The sequence below is a fragment of the Mercenaria mercenaria genome, chromosome 2, assembly GCF_021730395.1.
Source record: "Mercenaria mercenaria strain notata chromosome 2, MADL_Memer_1, whole genome shotgun sequence".
Classification (NCBI taxonomy): domain Eukaryota; kingdom Metazoa; phylum Mollusca; class Bivalvia; order Venerida; family Veneridae; genus Mercenaria; species Mercenaria mercenaria.
In genome coordinates, this window is record NC_069362.1 from 70,940,211 (window position 1) to 70,960,613 (window position 20,403).

A 20,403-nucleotide genomic window follows, 5' to 3' on the forward strand; every position below is an offset into this window, starting at 1 on the left:
TGAATCTGTGTTTTGTAATGTATGTTATCTAACGATGTACAAGTTGATAAAGTTGATATGTTCTGTTCCGTTCTGTTCTGTTCTGTTGTTTCTATCCAACGGTCGCATTGTATCAAACTAAATTGATGTTGGTCTTCTATGAAAATAATGAGAATGATTATTTTTGCCTTTATGTCACAAAACAGTGGATTGGAGCTTTGTGTGAGTGTAAATTATGCATTAACTGCATCATCGCGTGGACACATCATGGAGTTTTCAGTATAGGTTATTTCCCTGCAACCGGGAAGTGTAGAAACAAATAAATTTGTAAGGGATAAAGCTGTTGGCTCATTAAAAACATCTAATTTTCTCAGTTTGCACGGCGTGGTATATTTCACCACTAGCACTTGCATGCACCAAAATGCTGAAGGACAGGAAGAAGAAATGGACTATACATGACTGTTTTCTTCATACTGAGCTGAACGAAGCAATGTTTTAACTCATAGAGGATATCATATGAGTGTTTTCATATTAAATTTGTTAAATGAGCTGAATAAAATAATAAAATGCGAGGCTTTGCCGAGCATTTTATCAATTTTACTCAACGAGTTTAATAAATTCAATGTGGAAAGTCACAAATGTAATATTCTTTTTATCACATGTTATCTTTTCCTGCTGAAACATAACAAAATCTGCTTTTTTAACTGTTATAAACAAGTCAATCTGTCCAACGTCTCCGATACTTTAAACGACGTCGACGTCAAAGCTTTATTCTAATATGCTTGTCCCTGTTAAAACACTCTTACGCTAGAATGACGTCACGTTAAGGATGTACGATCGAATTTTTTCTAACGTTAAGAATTTTTTCATACTTTGTGAGCCTGAAGAACATTAGTTTACAAGACAAACAAGAGAGGAAAAAAGATAGGTCACCGAACTCGTTTTTATTTTATAGGGCATTTTCTACACCCACTGTTTAAGCATTTCTGAAATTTTGTAAAATTGAAATAATGGTGGTACTTTACAAAACATATAATATCCTATTTAATGTTATAGGGATTTCATGTCTTACAGATTAATATGAATACAAGGTGATGTCAGTATTACATAAGAATAAATGTCACTAACAAATCTCTTTCATTTTTACATGTTGACATAATTACCCCACCCACTTTATTTTCAATGCAAAAATGTATTTAGATCTACAAAAAAAATTCTGATGGTAAGATTTTAAAAATATTTTGTAGCTTTAATGACACACAAAAATGCTTCAAAATGGAAAGAAAAAAAGTAGGGGTCACCGTGCATCTAAGAGATTTATTAAGAAAAAACTGTCAAAAACTGGTGAATTTTGATCTTTTGTGTTCTTTTTTATTTAATTTATATTTTCTAGATAAAATAAAGTGATATCTTGAAATTTTTTATTTCAGTTATAGCTTATCATTATATGTATCAGTAAGGAAAATATCAACACCAAACCTGATCTACTTTCATAGATATTTGAAATTACCTACCCCTACCCCATCTTAAATCTTACGTCAATTTTAGGCAAATGCCAGCCAAAAATAAGTGAAATTTTTTTTTTCACAAAAAGCAGAATCAATTTGCTTAAATGGTACTTTATTAGCCATATTTTAATGCTTTAGCATTAATTTTCGGCAAAACTTTTGTTGGAAAGCAATATTTGAAGAAACATTTTTCAAAATGGCGGATATCCTGAAAAAAACGCTCGTACATCCTTAAGATTTGACTGATCTGGTTTTAACCCAGTGTAATGACCGTACGACTAACACAGAAAAAGTATACTAATGATTTATATTTGATAGTACATTAAAGTATAATTGAAGCTTCTTAAATAAAAAGCAAGTATTGATTAACAGATCAATAAGCCACGACAATAGAGTAATACGGGTTTTCCAATGTTCTCTTGTGTAATATAAACACAAATGTCGACGAATGGATAAATGGATCAACGTTATATATAACCGTATGGTTCGACTGGATACATGGCGAGATAAACAAACACATTTTGTAAATAACCTGACGGTTAGAGTTTTACTGAAGCTTAACAATTTTATGATATTTGTAGTGAGATCGCAGATGTATATATGACATATGCACACTTAGACGTTTTAGAGTAGGGATTTAATGGATTTTGTAGCAGGAATCAGTTACAAAAGTGTAAGAAAATGCCTTTGACTCGACAGCGTTCGCGAGTAGACGGACATTTCTGGTATAGGAGTATTTTGATCAGTTCTATTGTTTTTATTGGCCTGGCGTTATTGTTGCAGTTCGTCGGCTTCGTGACGCCGGGATGGATTGTTCTGTCACAGCCGTCGGGATTTACAGTGAGCGCCGGGGTATGGTACATTCAGGTGTGCAATGGATCACCCCAGTGCAGAACGGCCTCGATGACTAGGGTCGTGAATCCGTTCAATGTCGCTGGGGACAATAACGGTGAGTAATTATACTGTGTCTTTTTTTTTGAACTACATAAACTACTCGTGTATGTGCACCGACTACAATCCGATGCGTCGCCTTAAACGAATGTAATTATGATGGAAAGGTGTTGCTCAGTATGTAGTTGCACAAGACTGTATAAACTTCCCTTCAATTATTTATCAGTTACATTAAGAATAACTACTTTTAAAGAACAGTCTGGTCAGCTTATACGATTAGTTTGTAATTAATAATATGCAATTTTAATATCTTACTAGTCATTATCCAACATCGGGCCATTCTGACTCATATTTTCGTTTTGACTTATTAAGCATTACATGTCTACTTAAGCACGACTTCTTTTTAACAAGTAAACTTTATTTCATCAATAAATTCACAAATATATCAAATATGTTAGCAAATAAAAAAAAACTCATGGTGAAAATAAGATTCATACAAAACTTTCTTCTGGTGAGACGTTAGATGTTTGGTTCAGAATAGATAGAAATAACTAATGTGAATTATATTAACCCTTAGCCTGCTAAATTTCTAAAATGGACTGGTCCATCATTCAGTTTGGGCAATACCATTTATTATTTGAAGGGGTGTTCACTGAAAATTTACTGACTGAATAGCGAACAGTGCAGACCATGATCAGCCTGCACATCCGTGCAGGCTGATCATGGTCTGCACTGGTCGCAAAGACAAAACCAATTGCCGCCAGCAGGCTAAGGGTTAATAGGAAATTTACAAATTTTGTCAAGCAGTATAAAACAGAATAGTTATTGAAACTAATCTTGGGCCATCCCTGGAATGTAAAATTACACCAATGATCAATAGTACAATGTGCAATTCAGATTAAACAGTATTATGTGAAACAAAAGCTTTATTCTGATTTGTTACACAAATAACAAAATATCAATAATGACACAATATTGTTCAAGGAAAGAAAAGCATATTTTATACGGGCTATTGAATACATACATTACACTAGATCATAATGAAAAGCAATTATAGATAAATTCTGTAAACATGTTCCGCATTACATACATTATGCAAGCAGGTGCAAATATATTATTAATAGTAAAATTTCGCATAGTGTGATGTTCACCACTGTTTTACTATATCTTTTATTTAATATGTAAATTGTATGTCATCATGGGTTTTGTAGCCTGTGTGAAACTAATAAAGTTTTTGTATCTATATATAAAATATATAGAGTTATCCTGAATATTTTCTTTGGGCGCCATTGACACTGTATTATGCGAATTACATCCGTTCTTGGATGTTTACTGGACGTGTGCGTACTCTGGACGCAGGCATCGAGCTTGCTTGCGGAAGGCTATGCCAACAGACCAATTCCTGCAATATTCTTTTACCAGTAAAGTCTGATTGTTTTAGTTGCGGCATTGACATTTTGCAAGACAGCTGATCATGAATGTGAAGAAGGCGTCTGTAGGGCATGTTTTTTTTGTGTGTTCAGTTCCTTATCGGACTCTGGTGGTGTACCAATGAAAACCATTTTATTTGAAACGTATGGTATATAAAGAAAATTGGCTTGGGACAAAAAAAACAACAAATTTATCAAAATATGTAAAATGATCAAATTACACAAACCGTCTGAAAAATCAAGTTTCCCTTGAAACATCCCGACAGATTTTTATTTCATTTTTGTTTTATTTCTGACACAATAATTTCTCGGTAGGAGAGCCAAACGCGATGTATCCAGGTATGACTTATCTGCCCTCTCAGATACACATAATCCCATTTATCCCTCTGTAAAGTCCTGTCACAGAAATCGACAAGATTAAATCAATCAGCTGATCCCTGGGAACTCGACCTTTTTTCTACGTGTGATTTTCATTTAAATCCTTTGATAAAGTGTTTGAAGATTATTTTCAGGTTGAAAGTGAAGCACCTAGCAGATCTAATTGAAGTGATACATTGACTGAAATATTTTTTTTTATATTTTCAGTTGAATTTACAAACTGGACGGAACTGCAGGTTGAGATTACTCTGGCTTTTGTCTCTTGTATAGTCAGTGTTCTGATGACGGTGAATGCATTTATTAACATGTCACAGGGCCCCAAATCTTACCTCGGGTGGGCTGTTGTAGCAGCCGTCATCTCTGGTAAGTAATCCTTAGCCTGATCACGGATGGGCATCTGCCGTGTAATATGTTAAATAAGTATTGCAATAATACTTCTCCTGGCTCCCGGGGCAACTGGCTTTTTCACGTCTTCAATAAATGTATTTCGGGGACAAGGCGGCAAAACTATATAATAGTACGTTCGACAGCTTACTCGTAGACCTAGGTTGCGGCACGTTATTTGCCGGGTATCATTTTTGGCTAGACCAAAACTTTTATTACTAGAAAGAAATATTAACGGGCTATATATCTCGTGTATTTTTTAATTTAATGGAATCTTTTTATTTCGAAAATAGTTTCAAATGTATTACATAATGTTTGGGTACCATCCTATTCTTTTATACATATGTAAATAGTTGTTGAATTACCATATTAATGCCGTCAAGGACAATGCTAAGATTTGTGTAAAATCTTTAATCTGATTATATCAAGGTAATTTTCAAGTATTAGTCTAGTTGTTTTATTGAACTTGACTTGAACGACATATAAATCAGCTTAAAGGTAAATAACCTCTTTAAATAAACGATTTTTGTTACATAGTTTAGATACTTTATATCCACAAAATGCTCTAAAAGCTGAAACTTAATTCAATACGTTTTCACATTAAACATCTAAAAATGTATGTAAAGAAAACCTAACATATCACATGTATAACAAGCGCCACACTATGCCAGTGTTCGAGTACAATAGATTGAGATATTCACGCGAGGATGGGCTTAGTACATGTCATACGCGAGAAAGGCTTTAACTATATTGAACTTCAATATCTGCTAGAACAAGTTGAGATAAAATAACAATTATGTCTGCTAGATCTCAATGCATGTATGTCTAAACATGTAATAATTCATAATTTTGTACACTTTTGCAACAGACTTTAACAAAACAAAAATCTAACCAAAGGTTATTTTTCTCTGTTGCAGCCGCCTTACTCATGATACCCATAGGACGCTTACTGGACATCATAAGACAATGGGACAGTTATATAGTCTATTCCACGCCATATTCTCTAGTGTCTAGCTGCCTGGGGTGTGTATGTGCCCTAATGTCGGCAGTGCTCAATCTATGTGCAATGTGTATGATCCTGTATGACAGGAAAATGGAACGATCCAATTCTGATGAACGCGATGACTTGACGTTAAATTCAGCATGAAAATACTGTCGTCAATCACGTGTTGTAACGGTGCAAAATCAAAATGTTTGCGGACATTCGCTAAGATCTGTGTAACAGACTGCGATTTGTCCAGTGTGTGACAATCTGTGATTTGTCTAGTGTGTAACAGACTGCAATTTGTCCAGTGTGTGACAGACTGTGATTTGTCCAGTGTGTAGCAGTATTGTCTTTCAGGATTGAGCTGAAACACGGGAACAGGTTCCTTCAAGTCCAGTTTAAAGTAATGACGTCTTTTGGAACAATCTATCGGCGTTTGTCTTAGTACCTTAATTAAAACACACAAAGATGACGCCCCCTTACATTGTACACAAGAACTGTGGATATTATTGCATCTGTTTTCGTTTAATTTTGATGTGTCAGCCTGAAATGTGCGAAATAATTACGTTCACGCAGAGATGGACAGCGAATTACGTGGTCATCTGCCACAGTACCAGTTCGTACAACCTGAATTTAAATTGAACGTAATTCAGCATGAATGACATCGTTTAAAATAAACAAAAGACGAATACTTTCATGTAATACAGTATAAAGCAATATTTATTTACATGGTGTAAAATGTTCAAGGTTTTTGACCTAGGACTTAAATTCTTTGAAATAAGGATTAGTTCTTTTCATTTCACGAGATACTGTATAACTGATGGCTATTCAACACTTAACTTAGTCAAGTATTTATTTTTTTAATATTGATAAATGCAGTTTGTATTGCTTATATATCTGCCATATTATCAAAAAAAGAGATTTCATTTTCGGCTACGAAGTACTTGTGTGTTAATGATTTGCAAATATTATAAGAGACAAAATGTATACCAAAATACGAGCAGCAGTAGTCGTACTAAAATGTTGTCGTAGAGGAATATGCATTACATGCTACTCAATTTTTCATTTCAAAAAAAGATTACCTAAGCACTAATTTAACCAATGTTTAATTGGCAACAAAAGCTTTTCTTTTGGCAATACATGTTGAATGGTCACATTAACTCAACGTTATATCATATACCATTCTAAAAATCTCTTCGATCATAACTAGTTAAATTAAACCCATTTAAGCTTATTTGAATTATAATATATGACAATGTAGTCTATGCATACTTTGGCACGGATTTAGATTTAAATTCTCTTTGAATATGAATAATACATACTGAACGCAATTTAGATTTGTGCACAATGCCCATAGTCGCAGCCGGCCATATTATATTTACTTACCAGTGCGTTTTGAAAACCAACAATTCAGCTGGCAGTATTTCCTTAATAATAATAATTAGAGAAGGTAGCATAGAAATACACAAACGAGCAAATGAGCCGTGCCATGGGAAAACCAACATAGTGGCTTTGCGACCAGCATGGATCCAGACCAGCCTGCGCATCCGCGCAGTCTGGTCAGGATCCATGCTGTTCGCTTTCAAAGCCTATTGGAATTAGAGAAACTGTTAGCGAACAGCATGGATCCTGACCAGACTGCACGGATGCGCAGGCTGGTCTGGATCCATGCTGGTCGCAACACCACTATGTTGGTTTTCTCATGGCACGGCTCATATAGTGACGGGTCCAATTATTAAATCTTACTTGAAATGCGACCTTCTGAAATCTTAAAAAAAAAGATGAATTATCTATGATGAAAATCAGAAACACATATTTTAAATCAGTCTGCGAATTCTGGCTGCCGGATTTAGAAACAAAAAATAATCAGTGTACGTTCCTTGTGCTGAATGTAAATCAGCTAATTTCAAGAATAGTAACATCTCATTTTCTTCCCATTTTTGCGTAATTACCTTGCTGTATTTACGTTATTTAATCATTTATGCCAACTACATTTGTTGCAAAGCGACGTCTACTCTCGCTATATTCGACAAATGTCAAGAATCGCTGTTTGGCATATAAACCAGTTACTTTTCAGCTACGGGGAATGTTTCTGCTATTTATTATCAGAGATCTTACCCTATTTTCAATTAGTAAGTTATTTGAAAATTAATGACTATTACATATTCGTTTTTGTGAACAATGAAAATTTCATCAATATTAAAATATGTTTCAAGAATTTATAGGTGTACATGGAGTTTTATGAATTTATTCTTGGCAATTCTTGGTTCCGTTACAATAGACACTTCCGATATAAATCTTAAACATTTAAAACCATTTACATCACAAATATGAAATAAATTTCTAACCTAATTGTATAGTCAATTCGCAAAAATATCAATAATTGATTACTCATTAATCATTTACATGTTGTTGCTTCTTGGAAATTGATTTTGTGTCAATACTGGAGTCAACAATGTAAAAATACTTTGATATAGATCTACATAGACTGTAAATTATTCATAAAACCTTTAAAAGTATATATCAGTGACATGATAATGGTGAAAATGATACAGCACACCAGGATATTGCCATTTACCCAGTTTCAGTAAAGTGCCTCAGTACCTTTGTAGGCAGCTGACAGAGGTGGTTTTTTTACCTTATTAGACTGGAAATGATAAAACTGTAACCTAGCAAAATAACAGCTGACTCTGATTTCAACAAGTCTGATCAGGACAGGTAACACAATGTGCAACAATCCTCACATGCTGTTAAAACCAGATGGACTCCATTATTGCTAGGGTCTTCTTGACTCGATTTCAAAACGACTAAAATACCAAGTCATTACCATGACATTCCGGATTAGGTGCCGTTTTACTTTGTCTCAGTATTCCCCTCCACAACCCCCAAACATTAAATACGTTTGTTCATCTGTAATATATGGGGTAAATAATCTTGATAGATGCTGGGTGGGTAAGTAGACACAACTAGTATGTGCAATAAATATCTTGTACACCAGACTGGCATTTCTTGTGATTTTACAAATGCCGGCAAACCCCATGCCAGGTATCTCTTGCGCAGTTAAAAGACAACTAGCGATTCATGCACTGGCTATATATTTTTATGTAGAATGCATTAAAAATCAAGTAACTTGATAATCCCACCTTCATCTACAACTAGTAACAGATTATTATATTCTGATTAAGTTAGCAACCCACAAAAAAGGTCTATAGACATTTTGATAAAGAGAATGAAAGGTTACTGTAGTAAAGAACAACAACCAATACATACCGTAAATAGTAAATTTTATTGTTTTCACAAAACATGAATGAAACAAGACTTTGGCTATAAATAAACAAGCTTGTTGCATGTTTGTACACATAAACTTCTAACCTTGATGTAACTGAATTAAACAAGTGATGGAAGTATTGCAATATAAGTCCAATTCTGGTTCAGGATATTGAAGCAAAAAAGGCAAATATTCTACAATCAAGAAAATTAAAAATGGTAAATATTTAATTCTTGCAGCTAGTAACTTGAATGCAAATATTTTTATACACATGACATTTTATCTTCACTTATAAAATCCCATGGCTTCTTGTGTTAAGCCTGACCAATGTTACCTGTGCTTGCGGAGCTTATGTTCTGATTTACCTCAGATTTATTTACAACAAGAGCTGTCTCCATAGGATGACATATGCCCCCGATGGCACTTTGAATGAGTAGTTATGGCTGATGTTAGAGTTTAGGACCTTTGACCTACGGAGCTGGGTCTTGCGCGCGACACGTCGTCTTACTGTGCCACACATTCATGCGTAGTTATTTTAAAATCCATGCATGAATGACAAAGATATGGACCGGACACGCCCATCAATGCACTATCATGAAAAATGACCTTTAACGTCTAAGTGTGACCTTGACCTTTGAGCTACGGACTGGGTCTTGCGCGCGACACGTCGTCTTACTGTGGTACACATTCATGCCAAGTTATTTGAAATCCATCATGGTTGACAAAGATATGGACCGGACACGCCCATCAATGCACTATCCTTTAATGTCTAAGTGTGACCTTTGAGCTACGGACCTGGGTCTTGCGCGCGTCATGTCGTCTTACTGTGGTACACATTCATGCCAAGTTATTTGAAAATCCATCTATCGATGACAAAGATATGGACCGGACACGCCCATCAATGCACTATCCTTTAATGTCTAAGTGTGACCTTGACCTTTGAGCTACGGACCTGGGTCTTGCGCGCGACACATCGTCTTACTGTGGTACACATTCATGCCAAGTTATTTGAAAATCCATCCATCGATGACAAAGATATGGACCGGACACGAAAATTGCGGACAGACTGACAGACTGACAGACCGACAGACTGACAAACCGACAGACGGTTCAAAAACTATATGCCTCCCTTCGGGGGCATAAAAATCAAATGTTATTTAATGCTGAAGTCATTTACAAAATCACAAGCTACCTTTTCACTTTTCTAAAATTAAGTGAATATTTACTTTCAAAAGTGCCTGACTTTTCTAAAATTTAGTGCATAGTTACTTAAAAAATTGCCCGACTTTTCTAGTGTTGTTACACCACAATACCAAGAACCATTCAGTTATTTCTGAATAGTGGAGTTACTGAGTAGATTTGTGACATAGGAAACTTAGCGTGATATTCTACGTCAGCATTCTTAATTACTTCAACTTAACAAATGAAGGTGAATTGCAATGTAAAAATCAATTCAAACTTTTGCAACTGGAAATTCCTAAAGATATTCGATATTCCTTACTGATGATCAAATTTCTGTATATCCAAATAAAAACAATCTAAACAAGAGTTTCACAGGCAGTACTCGTGCTTCCATAAGTATTGAAAAATAACAACCGATACCCACATTTATTGTGCAACAATGAAACATAAACACAATATAGGAGAATCTTCTTGCAACAAATTCTTTCAATTATTTTATGTTGCAATTTTAAATTTCTCGAATGCAGTACAATTACCATCTTTTAATAGATGTGTAGTTTTATCAAGTTTATTGTACGAGACAAATATTTCAGTAGAATAAGGAACAAGACATTTTTTCAGTGTTCATTACTTGTATAGACAGTATCATGCAGTGTGAAATTCAATTTAAAAAAACTTGTTAGTTCCATGGGTAATGTAATGTAAACAATATTGTTAATATATTAGGTATGAACCAAGGTAATGATATGAATAACAAAGAAAGACAGCTTTACACCAAAAATTTGATGAAAATGAGTTAAGTTGTTGTATAAAGAAACGCCATTTGAACATAAAACTTATCAACGGATACTAGAAATGAATACAACTTAATCATAACAGTTCACTTGCAAGTCTTTGGTAGGAGTGTTACACTGTATACAGCAAACATTACCATGGCCTAATTCCCCAGCTGCTTGAAGACATGTATGGTGTTTAAATTATAACATTATCACAGAAACCCTTTTGTCACCACACTGGAATGTGAAATCTCAACACAGTGTCACTAGTATGCCAACTGTATTTCATGCTGAAGTTTTCATGTTCCAATTGCAAGTTTAGATCTCATGGAATCGTATCTCTCTTGGTCCTGAAATTAACCACACATTTATATTAACTTCATATATTCAAGGTTTACATTATTAAACTGAATTAATCTGATTTAACAACACTGTAAAATCATTTAATTTCCTGGAACTTTTGTTTAGAAAGGTCACAAAATATTTGATTCCTAGGTCTTCATAAAATCTATACTATCATATTACTACCGGTATGTCCAAAATGTCCTTTCAAAATTTCTAAATATCAAAATGCTACATATTTTTAACTCCAGGGAAACATGCAATGGTGTAAACACTCCTCTGATAGAGAAACAAATACAAAAGGGTCATGATTAAGGTAGTTCTGCACATTTGGTAAACTATAAGTCATTGTGGGATATCATTTATTCTGAAAACACAGAATTAAGTCTGGATCCGGCATACGGAAAAGTTAATCACACCACAAATAAATTGAAGCCAGTGTGTGTTAATAGATAAAACTGAAAATGTTTCCATTCCCATTAGTAGATTCTGACATACCAGCTTACAAACAAAACTTAATCAAATCGGGACGGCAATACAGACATCAATGCATGGGTGAATGCAAAAGCTTTACCTGTTCTTCCAATAGTCTAGCTAAAAAGCTTTGATCCAAATGTGCAGACCTACCTCAAAATGCAAAAACAAAATGACTTAATCCTATCTTCTGACTGCAAACAAGCCTTACTGAGTTTTGTATTGTTGTTTAGGCCATAATTGTGACAACATGCCATGTAATAGTTATGGTTCTTGGCTGAATCACTCAACTAATAATGTCAGTTTCAACTTCAAAGCTACTGATCGTAAAGTGTTTTAAAGAAACTAAATGTAAAAAAATAACTTAACATGCCAATTCTAGTACTGTACTTCAAGTCACAGCAATACCTCTTTGATTTTTAATAGGGAATCTGATAAGCAAAAAATATTACATAAAAACAGCGATAATATTTATATTTTACCTTTGCTGTAACAGATGGTTTGACTTTCCTGAAAGCTGAATCAAAATGTTCTCCCTTGACAGTAATTACATCACTGGCTTGTCTCCCTTCATTCAAGATGGCTTCCTTCAGTGCAGAAATAGATGCTTCTCTCACCAATGCTGCTAAATCTGCTCCACTATTGTATGAAAATAATAAATTTGAATTTCAAGTCCAAACATAAAACTGTGTACATATTTAAACCATGAACAAGGCTAAACTGTGTTAACTATCCCTTTGGCTTAGCAGTGATCTCAGTGGTGTTAGGGGAGCCAGCTAGAACTACCCCCACCACCCACCCCACCCCTAAAAATAAAGCTGCCCCCTCAACTGTAAAAATTGAAAGTTTGAAGAAATTCTGAGATGCTCTAACTGCAAAAAGTCAATAAATACTTACAAACTAACAAATAAATGGAAGTTCTTATCAAAGTTTTCTTTCAAAATGAGAAGTTCCCTACCACTGAAAACTTGCAAAAATTTACGTATTTCTATTATACAAGACAACCAGAAAGTACAGGTTGTTTTTTTTACATGTAGATTACAGCACTATGTCGACATGAAAACTTGTCCATTCCTATATTTCAACAGCTAACATTGTAATAATTGTGCTGACTGGTAAGACAATGAATACCGGTACTTACGTGTAGCAATCACATCGGGAATCTTCCGAAATATTGGTGAGGTTGACATCATCTAAAAGTCTTGGTATTGTGCCATTCTGAAATTTTTAACATTATTTTTCATCAAAATGTTCAGCAATTTTAATGTATAATATAAATAACAAGAGGGCCAAGATGACCCTAAGTCACTCACCCGAGTAACACACAATAACAGTGTAAAATGTTTTACCTAGTGATTTCATGGAGACTAATATTCTGACCAATTTTCATTAAGATTGGACCAAAAAACCTGGCCTCTTGAGTGTAAAAAGCTTATTCTTTGATTTGACCTGGTGACCTAGTTTTTGACCCTACATGACCCAGATAAAAATTCATGTGATATTTCATGCACAGAAACATTCTGACCAAGTTTCATGCACATCAAATAAACAAGTGTTAACAAGCTTTTCCTTTGATTTGACCGAGTGACCTAGTTTTTGACCCCATATGACCCAGTTTCCAAATTAACATAGGAATCATCAAGATAAACATTCTGACAAAGTTTCATGACGATAGGGTCATAAATGTGGCCTCTAGGTTGTTAACAAGCTTTTCCTTTGATTTGACCTAATGACCTAGTTTTTAACCCGACATGACCCAGTTTCGATCCAGGCCTAGAAATCATCAAGATAATCATTCTATGCAAGTTTGTATCAAATCAAAGCATAAATGAAACCTCTATATGGCTGAAAGGGCCAACTAGAAAATTTTGCCTCTGAACTTTAGAACCCATGATGGAATCTAGCCGGTTTTTGGAAGGACCCGAGATCTTATTGTGACTTAAGTTGTGTGTAAGAGTAGTTAAAATCAAATATAAAATGTCACTTTTATCGTGTTCACAAGGTAAAAATTAACAAATTTTGGCTCTTTTAGGGGTCATCCAGGGGCCGTAACTCCGGAACCTATGACTGGATCTGACAGATTCATCATGGAATCCAAGATTTATTGTTGTTGAAGATATTTTGCAAGTTTGTATCAAATCAAACCATAAATGAAGTCTCTATATGGCTGCAAAAGCCAAAATAGCAAATTTTGGCCCTTTAAGGGGCCATAACTCTGGAACCCATAATGGGATCTGGCCAGTTTTCGAAAGGAACTGAGATATTATGCCAATACAAATTGTGTGCAAGTTTGATTAAAGTTGATTTCAAAATGTGGTCTCTATCCTGTTCACAAGCCAAAAATAGCAAATTTTGGCCCTTTAAGGGGCCATAACTCTGGAACTCATGACGGGATCTTGCCAGTTTTCGAAGGGAACCGAGATATTATGCCAATACAAGATGTGTGCAAGTTTGATTAAAGTTGATTGCAAAATGTGGTCTCTATTGTGTTTACAAGCCAAAATTAGCAAAGTTTGGCCCTTTAAGGGGACATAACTCTGGAACCCATGATGGGATCTTGCCAGTTTTCGAAAGGAACCGAGATATTATGCCAATACAAGTTGTGTGCAAGTTTGATTAAAGTTGATTGCAAAATGTGGTCTCTATCGCGTTCACAATCCAAAAATAGCAAATTTTGGCCCTTTAAGGGGCCATAACTCTGGAACCCATGATGGGATCTGGCCAGTTTTTGAAAGGAACCGAGATATTATGCCAATAAAAGTTGTGTGCAAGTTTGATTAAAATTGATTGCAAAATGAGGTCTCTATCATGTTCACAAGAAATTGTGAACGGATGACGGCCGGACGTACGACGGACAAAATGCGATCACAAAAGCTTAGACTGTCACTATGTGACAGCCTAGCTAAAACCCAAAACCAGACAACAGAGCACAGAAACTGTTTAAGTAACTTGTAGATACAGATATTTCAAGTTAAATATACTGAACTGAAATGACGAGAGACGTTGTACTGAAATTAAGACTTTTGTGTCCTGTGTTTATAATTATCAAGATATGAACCTAACAAGACTACAACTTTACAGTGCAAAATACACCTGAAAGTGTCTATAAAAGTTCGAGGATCACAAGTCAAAGTATTTAGAAGTTACTGAGCAGACAGATAGATGGACAGATGAATGACTAGTACCATCCCTTGTTAAATCCATTCAGAGAAACGACTGTTTTTTATTTGAACAGGGCCATCAACAGTACAGGAATGGTGAAGGTATTCAATACGCAGATATGTCAGAGAGGCAGCAAGAGACGAGAGAGACAGAAATGACAAAAGATGACATACAGACAAATACTGGACAGCCTTTTAGTGCTGGCTAGTTTATATACAAACCTTTGTGATACAGTTTAGTATATCAAGTCTGTCAGATGCAGTAGGAAGTCCAACATACAAAGTCTTGTCAAGTCGCCCTGGTCTCAGTACTGCTGGATCAATAATATCTAGAAATGAAAATAACTTTTTAAATTGTGACAAATTAATTTTAAAACAGACATGCTTAGTCTTTACCGCTGTTCAACTATTCTCCACATTTCCTACTGCTCATTTATTAGTCCTCAACAGAATCAATACAGTTAGTGGTTCAGTGATAAGATATACCTTTACGATCAACTAATGGTGGAGATTATATTAAAATAGTGCAGGAGTTGTGCACTTGATCCTATGACAATTTGACCAAAATCACTACATGTATTCATTCACCATCTTCTCTGTAACATAGTGGAAACTGTTAATTACTTACAGGAAGAAATTCTATTTATATTCCACTGGAAATTTTCTCCCCATATGCCACAGGTCAACATTTCACATCGGAATTTTTTTTAAACGTCTTTATAATTTTCAATGCACAGTGATCTCTGGCAAACTCTTTTGTTCTTATAAAGACCCAAAATGTTAGTTTATATACAGACAATAAGGAAGGCACGGCGACCAAATCATTTTCTATAAAGGGTTATAAAACTGGGCCTTCAGACAAGTCAGCTTGCAAGCAACTGAAACTGAACAATGGCTACCCAGTATTTTCAGACTGATCTCAAAACTAGACTTTATAACTTTAAAACCTGTTTTACAGATCTCATAATATGCTGTCCAGCAAAAATACAAAAGGTATAAAGAAATATCACCAACATACCAGGTCTGTTAGTGGCAGCCATTATAAATACTTGTTTCCTCTCCTCTAGGCCGTCCATCTCTGTCAACAACTGATTTACCACTCTGGCACTTGAGTTCCCCTAGTGGTTATTTCAAACAATAATCATTTATATAGTCGTATAAATGAAAACATGACTGATGCTAGCAAGCAGTGCTTCTTGTTTAAACTGTTTTGAAGAACTGGTAATCTTATAAACAGATCAACAGGGGACAGACCTTTCACTATGTCAGTTGAATGGCAATTCTTATTTTGGCTAATTTATTTATTATTTATTTATCTATTTAAGAAATAATAAGTTCCCAAACATGGTTTATCGTAGAATAACCCGAGTTTTTAGTTCTTATGCGTAAGAATCTATCACGAAGGCTGAGTCATATATTGTTTCGCATAAATATGAAAAATCACACTTGGGAACTTATTATTTCGATTCTAACAAGATATACTAGTATCAAGTGTTAGAAAAAATGGTAACTACTTTTTACGACCGTGCTACACACCTGGATCGGATGACGTCATTGCACGCGAGTGGTTTACTGCAGAATAACCCGAGATAGATTTTGCTGTACATGTATGCAGGTTATTTGCTGGTCGTGTTAGAATTAAGAAATATTTAATAGCAAAAGAGTGTTTTAACACTATTTATGCGCAATGGGCGGTTATACGTTGGGCGTAATAAATTCACTAGCGCGCAGCCCGAGTGAAATTATTTGTACGACGTATTACCGCCCGAGTGTATAAATAGTGTTAAAACAAGGTTTTGCTATAAATTATTTCGATTCTAATATGCCTTTAATAAAAAACAGTAGAAAAAATATAGTAGCGCTCTTTCTTGGTCGCTACAAAAACATTGACGTCACAGCACGTTAACGTGACGTCATTCTAGCGTAAGCGTGTTTTAACAGAGACAAGCATATTAGAATATTTATTATACCACATTTCTATAGCACTCTTTTCATGCACATGTACACATTCAAAAGTGCTTTACAGAATAAATTGCAAACAATACAAACAAATACGCATACAAAAATAATGCATTCAACATTAACAAAAATCATGAATGTAAAACATATAGATAAAACAAGACAAACATACATACATATTTAAAAGTATTTAAGTGACCCCAGGATAAAATGCTGTTCTACACTGTTTTATGAAGAAGAAAACAACATCAATGTATCGGTCAGTTAACGAAATATTGTACAAAGAAGGGGGTTTTTAGCAGGCTTTTGAAAGCAGCTAGCGTATGAGCTTCCCTGATCTTGACGGGAAGGGAGTTCCAAAGCTTTGGAGCAGTGAACGAAAAGCTGCGATTGCCATACATCTATCATATCCCTAATATAGGCAGGGGACTGATTGTGTAAAGCCTTAAAGGTGTGGGTCAGAACCTTGTACTGCACCCTGTATTTTACTAGCAACCAATGGAGCTCCTTCAGAACCGGTGTTATATGACTGCGATGGGGAGTCTTAGTGATAACGCGAGCTGCCGTATTCTGGACATGTTGCAACTTGTTAAGTGAAAGTTAATTTATTAACCTTGTCTCATATATCTACATACATTCTGACCTATCTAGCAAAACTTAGAACTCTTAACAACAAATCCTAGATTTGCTTATTGATTCTATTTACAGTACAATGGTAACAAAACTTTGTATGCTAGACTGTAGCAAAAACTCAAACATAAGCACAATGGAATATGTCAATAAAACTTTTAGCAGAATGCAGCACAATAAAACGGCTACCTTTCATCAAATACAATTTATCATAGTTCAACAACGGATAATTTTGTGAAGAGTTTAATCAATATAACCTACAAATAAACTTACTTCTGAATGACCAGACCTTCTTGGACAAAGTGCATCTAACTCATCAAAGAAAATAACACATGGTGCCGAGTTACGAGCTCTCTGAAACACCGTGCGTACAGCTCTCTCACTCTCCCCTACATACTGAAACATAACACGTCACTGATTATTTTTTATTGTTATTATAGATATAGAAAATCCTCATCAAATGAATATAACTTGACTAAATATATATATACTGTGTATGATTAGTTACATTCACCATTTAATGTCATCTTTAACAGTCATTTGTTTATTTTTCAGTTTATTGGTACTAGTACACATTTATACTGTGTTAAGCTATACATGTATTAGGTGTGTAATCTCTTAAACCAAACAAACAGCACTGTTTATACACACAAACATATTAATTTTATATTCACACAGATATCAAGAAGCAGCTGATCATATTTTCAAATAGTAACTTAGGTCCAATGTATTTTTAATGACATATCAATTATTTTCAAAACAAAGAATCATGTTCTGCATATATGACTTGTCCTTACAAACCAATCAAACAGAATATATTTATCAAACCAATCAAACAGAATATATTTATCAAAGCAATAACATACTATTGCAGTTTATAGTTTAACATCCAGCCAGCAACCAGAGATTTTCAAATTTTTGTCTCATTTGTATATTATGCTAATGTTAACTGAATCCATTAAGTACATCATTTAGCTATATAGGGGTTGCTAATGGTTACATACAGTTTAACTTGCTAAAGCTATAAACAGGTCATAGATCAATTACTGACCTTCTAATGAATCAAGCAATTGCTTTCACTCCTTTGCAAAACTTACTTTCATTTGGTCAATAAATGACCTTTAACCTGCATTTAGTTTTCACATATTATCTCTTTACTGACTTTCCAACATAATTTAGAATGAAACATGTAATATTGTTATGTTATGTAAGTGTCTCACCATATTGAGAAGTTCTGGTCCCTTCACAGAGATAAAGTTAATTCCTGATTCATTGGCTACAGCCTGAAACACATAGTTCAAACTTCTACCTTTCCTTTGCATTTTTTTTCTACAATACTAATCACACTCATAACTACTATGATACATTATTGTTTCTTTATGGACATGACTGAAAACTTCAATACTAAAAACACAGATACAAAGCAATACTTTTAAGATATTAAACACAACAAACAAAATTTTTTTGTTTCTTATTTCAGAGCATTCAAATATAGCTTATAAGACACATTGCAGTAATTAAGTAATGCAAAAACACATAAATGGCCAATACTAACAATGTTAGCTGATTTATTTTCCCAGTGCAGTCTGAAACATTTCCTACCTTAGCTAGAAGAGTTTTACCACAACCTGGTGGTCCAGCCAGCAGTATACCTTGTGCTCGAGTCAACCCTAAACTCTTGAACTGCTCTGGATGACGCACAGGAGCCTGAAATTTAACAAGAGCTGTCCGTAAGACAGCGTGCTCGAATTTTCTCAGTGCTTGACTCTGAATTTGAGCTTTGCCAGTAAAAAAAGTCCAAGTTAAAAAGGGGCATAACTCTGTTAAAATTCAAATTATAGTTATGAGAATTTTGTCTCCTGGTGTAGACTTTGATAGTAAATAACTATTTTGAGTTTCAAGTCAATAGCTTTAATAGTAACAGAGATACTTGACTTTATCAAAAATTTTAACAAAAAAAATCTACGTTAAAAGGGGCATAATTCTGTCAAAATTCAAATCAGAGTTATGGGGATTGTTTCTCCTGGTGTTGACTATGATGGTAAATAAGTATTTTAAGTTTCAAGTCAAAAGCTTTGATAGTAACAGAGATATTTGACTTTATCAAAAACTTTAACTAAAAATTCTAAGTTAAAAAGGGCATAATTCTGTCAAAATTCAAACCAGAGTTATAGGAATTCTATCTCCTGGTGTAGACTTTGATAGTAAATAACTATTTTGAGTTTCAAGTCAAAAGCTTTCATAGTAACAGAGATATTTGCCTTTATCAAAAATTTTAACAAAATTTCTAAGTTAAAAAGGGGCAAAATTCTGTCAAAATTCAATTCAGTGTTACGGGGATTGTTTCTCCTGGTGTAGACTTTGAGAGTAAATAAGCATTTTAAGTTTCAAGTCAATAGCTTTGATAGTAACAGAGATATTTGACTTTATCAAAAACTTTAACCAAAAATTCTAAGTTAAAAAGGGGCATAATTTTGTCAAAATTCAAATCAGAGTTATGGGGATTGTTTCTCCTGGTGTAGACTTTGATAGTAAATAACTATTTTAAGTTTCAAGTCAATAACTTTGATAGTAACAGAGATATTTGACTTTATCAAAAATTTTAATCAAAAATTCTAAGTTAAAAAGGGGCATAATTCTGTCAAAATTCAAATCAGAGTTATGGAGATTGTTTCTCCTGGTGTAGACTTTGATAGTAAATAACTATTTTAAGTTTCAAGTCAATAGCTTTGATAGTAACAGAGATATTTGACTTTATCAAAAAACTTTAACCAACAGCGACGCCGACGCGGGGGCAAGTGCAATAGCTCTACATTTTCTTCGAAAAGTCGAGCTAAAAAAATCCACCTTACTGATCTCAACTAAGTAAACGAAAAGACCTTGTAACCATTGGGCATGGATGCAGCATTGCACAACTTCTTTGGATTAGAGACACAAAGATGCGTAGGAAAAAATATCTGCGTATGTTGCATAATTTCAGGTTAATTTCTTTAAATGCAATTAAAAAGAAATAATGCTAATTACAATACTTTGTCTTCATTATTAATTAAGTATTT

General features: G+C 34.4%; 2 protein-coding genes across 6 annotated transcripts in view; one reads left to right on the forward strand and one right to left on the reverse strand.

Annotated features, from left to right (window-relative positions):
* Nucleotides 1-1,858: 1,858 nt before the first annotated feature.
* LOC123564259 (uncharacterized) lies at nucleotides 1,859-6,491 on the forward strand. The gene is made up of 3 exons (XM_045357675.2): nucleotides 1,859-2,436; nucleotides 4,394-4,549; nucleotides 5,488-6,491. The coding sequence occupies exons 1-3, from the start codon at nucleotides 2,169-2,171 to the stop codon at nucleotides 5,715-5,717; spliced, it is 654 nt and encodes a 217-aa protein (XP_045213610.1). The 5' UTR covers nucleotides 1,859-2,168; the 3' UTR covers nucleotides 5,718-6,491.
* Nucleotides 6,492-8,822: 2,331 nt separating this feature from the next.
* Nucleotides 8,823-20,403, reverse strand: part of LOC123564260 (uncharacterized) — a 49,948-nt gene continuing 38,367 nt past the window's right edge. For all 5 annotated transcript variants that reach the window (XM_053536872.1, XM_053536869.1, XM_053536871.1 and 2 more), the window contains exons 18-25: nucleotides 18,950-19,054; nucleotides 18,568-18,630; nucleotides 17,621-17,743; nucleotides 15,777-15,876; nucleotides 14,981-15,087; nucleotides 12,739-12,815; nucleotides 12,080-12,236; nucleotides 8,823-11,131 (exon numbers count right to left, since the gene is read on the reverse strand). In XM_053536872.1, coding sequence (XP_053392847.1) covers nucleotides 11,081-11,131; nucleotides 12,080-12,236; nucleotides 12,739-12,815; nucleotides 14,981-15,087; nucleotides 15,777-15,876; nucleotides 17,621-17,743; nucleotides 18,568-18,630; nucleotides 18,950-19,054 — 783 coding nt within the window. In that variant the 3' untranslated portion in view covers nucleotides 8,823-11,080. The remainder of the gene's footprint in view (nucleotides 11,132-12,079; nucleotides 12,237-12,738; nucleotides 12,816-14,980; nucleotides 15,088-15,776; nucleotides 15,877-17,620; nucleotides 17,744-18,567; nucleotides 18,631-18,949; nucleotides 19,055-20,403) is intronic.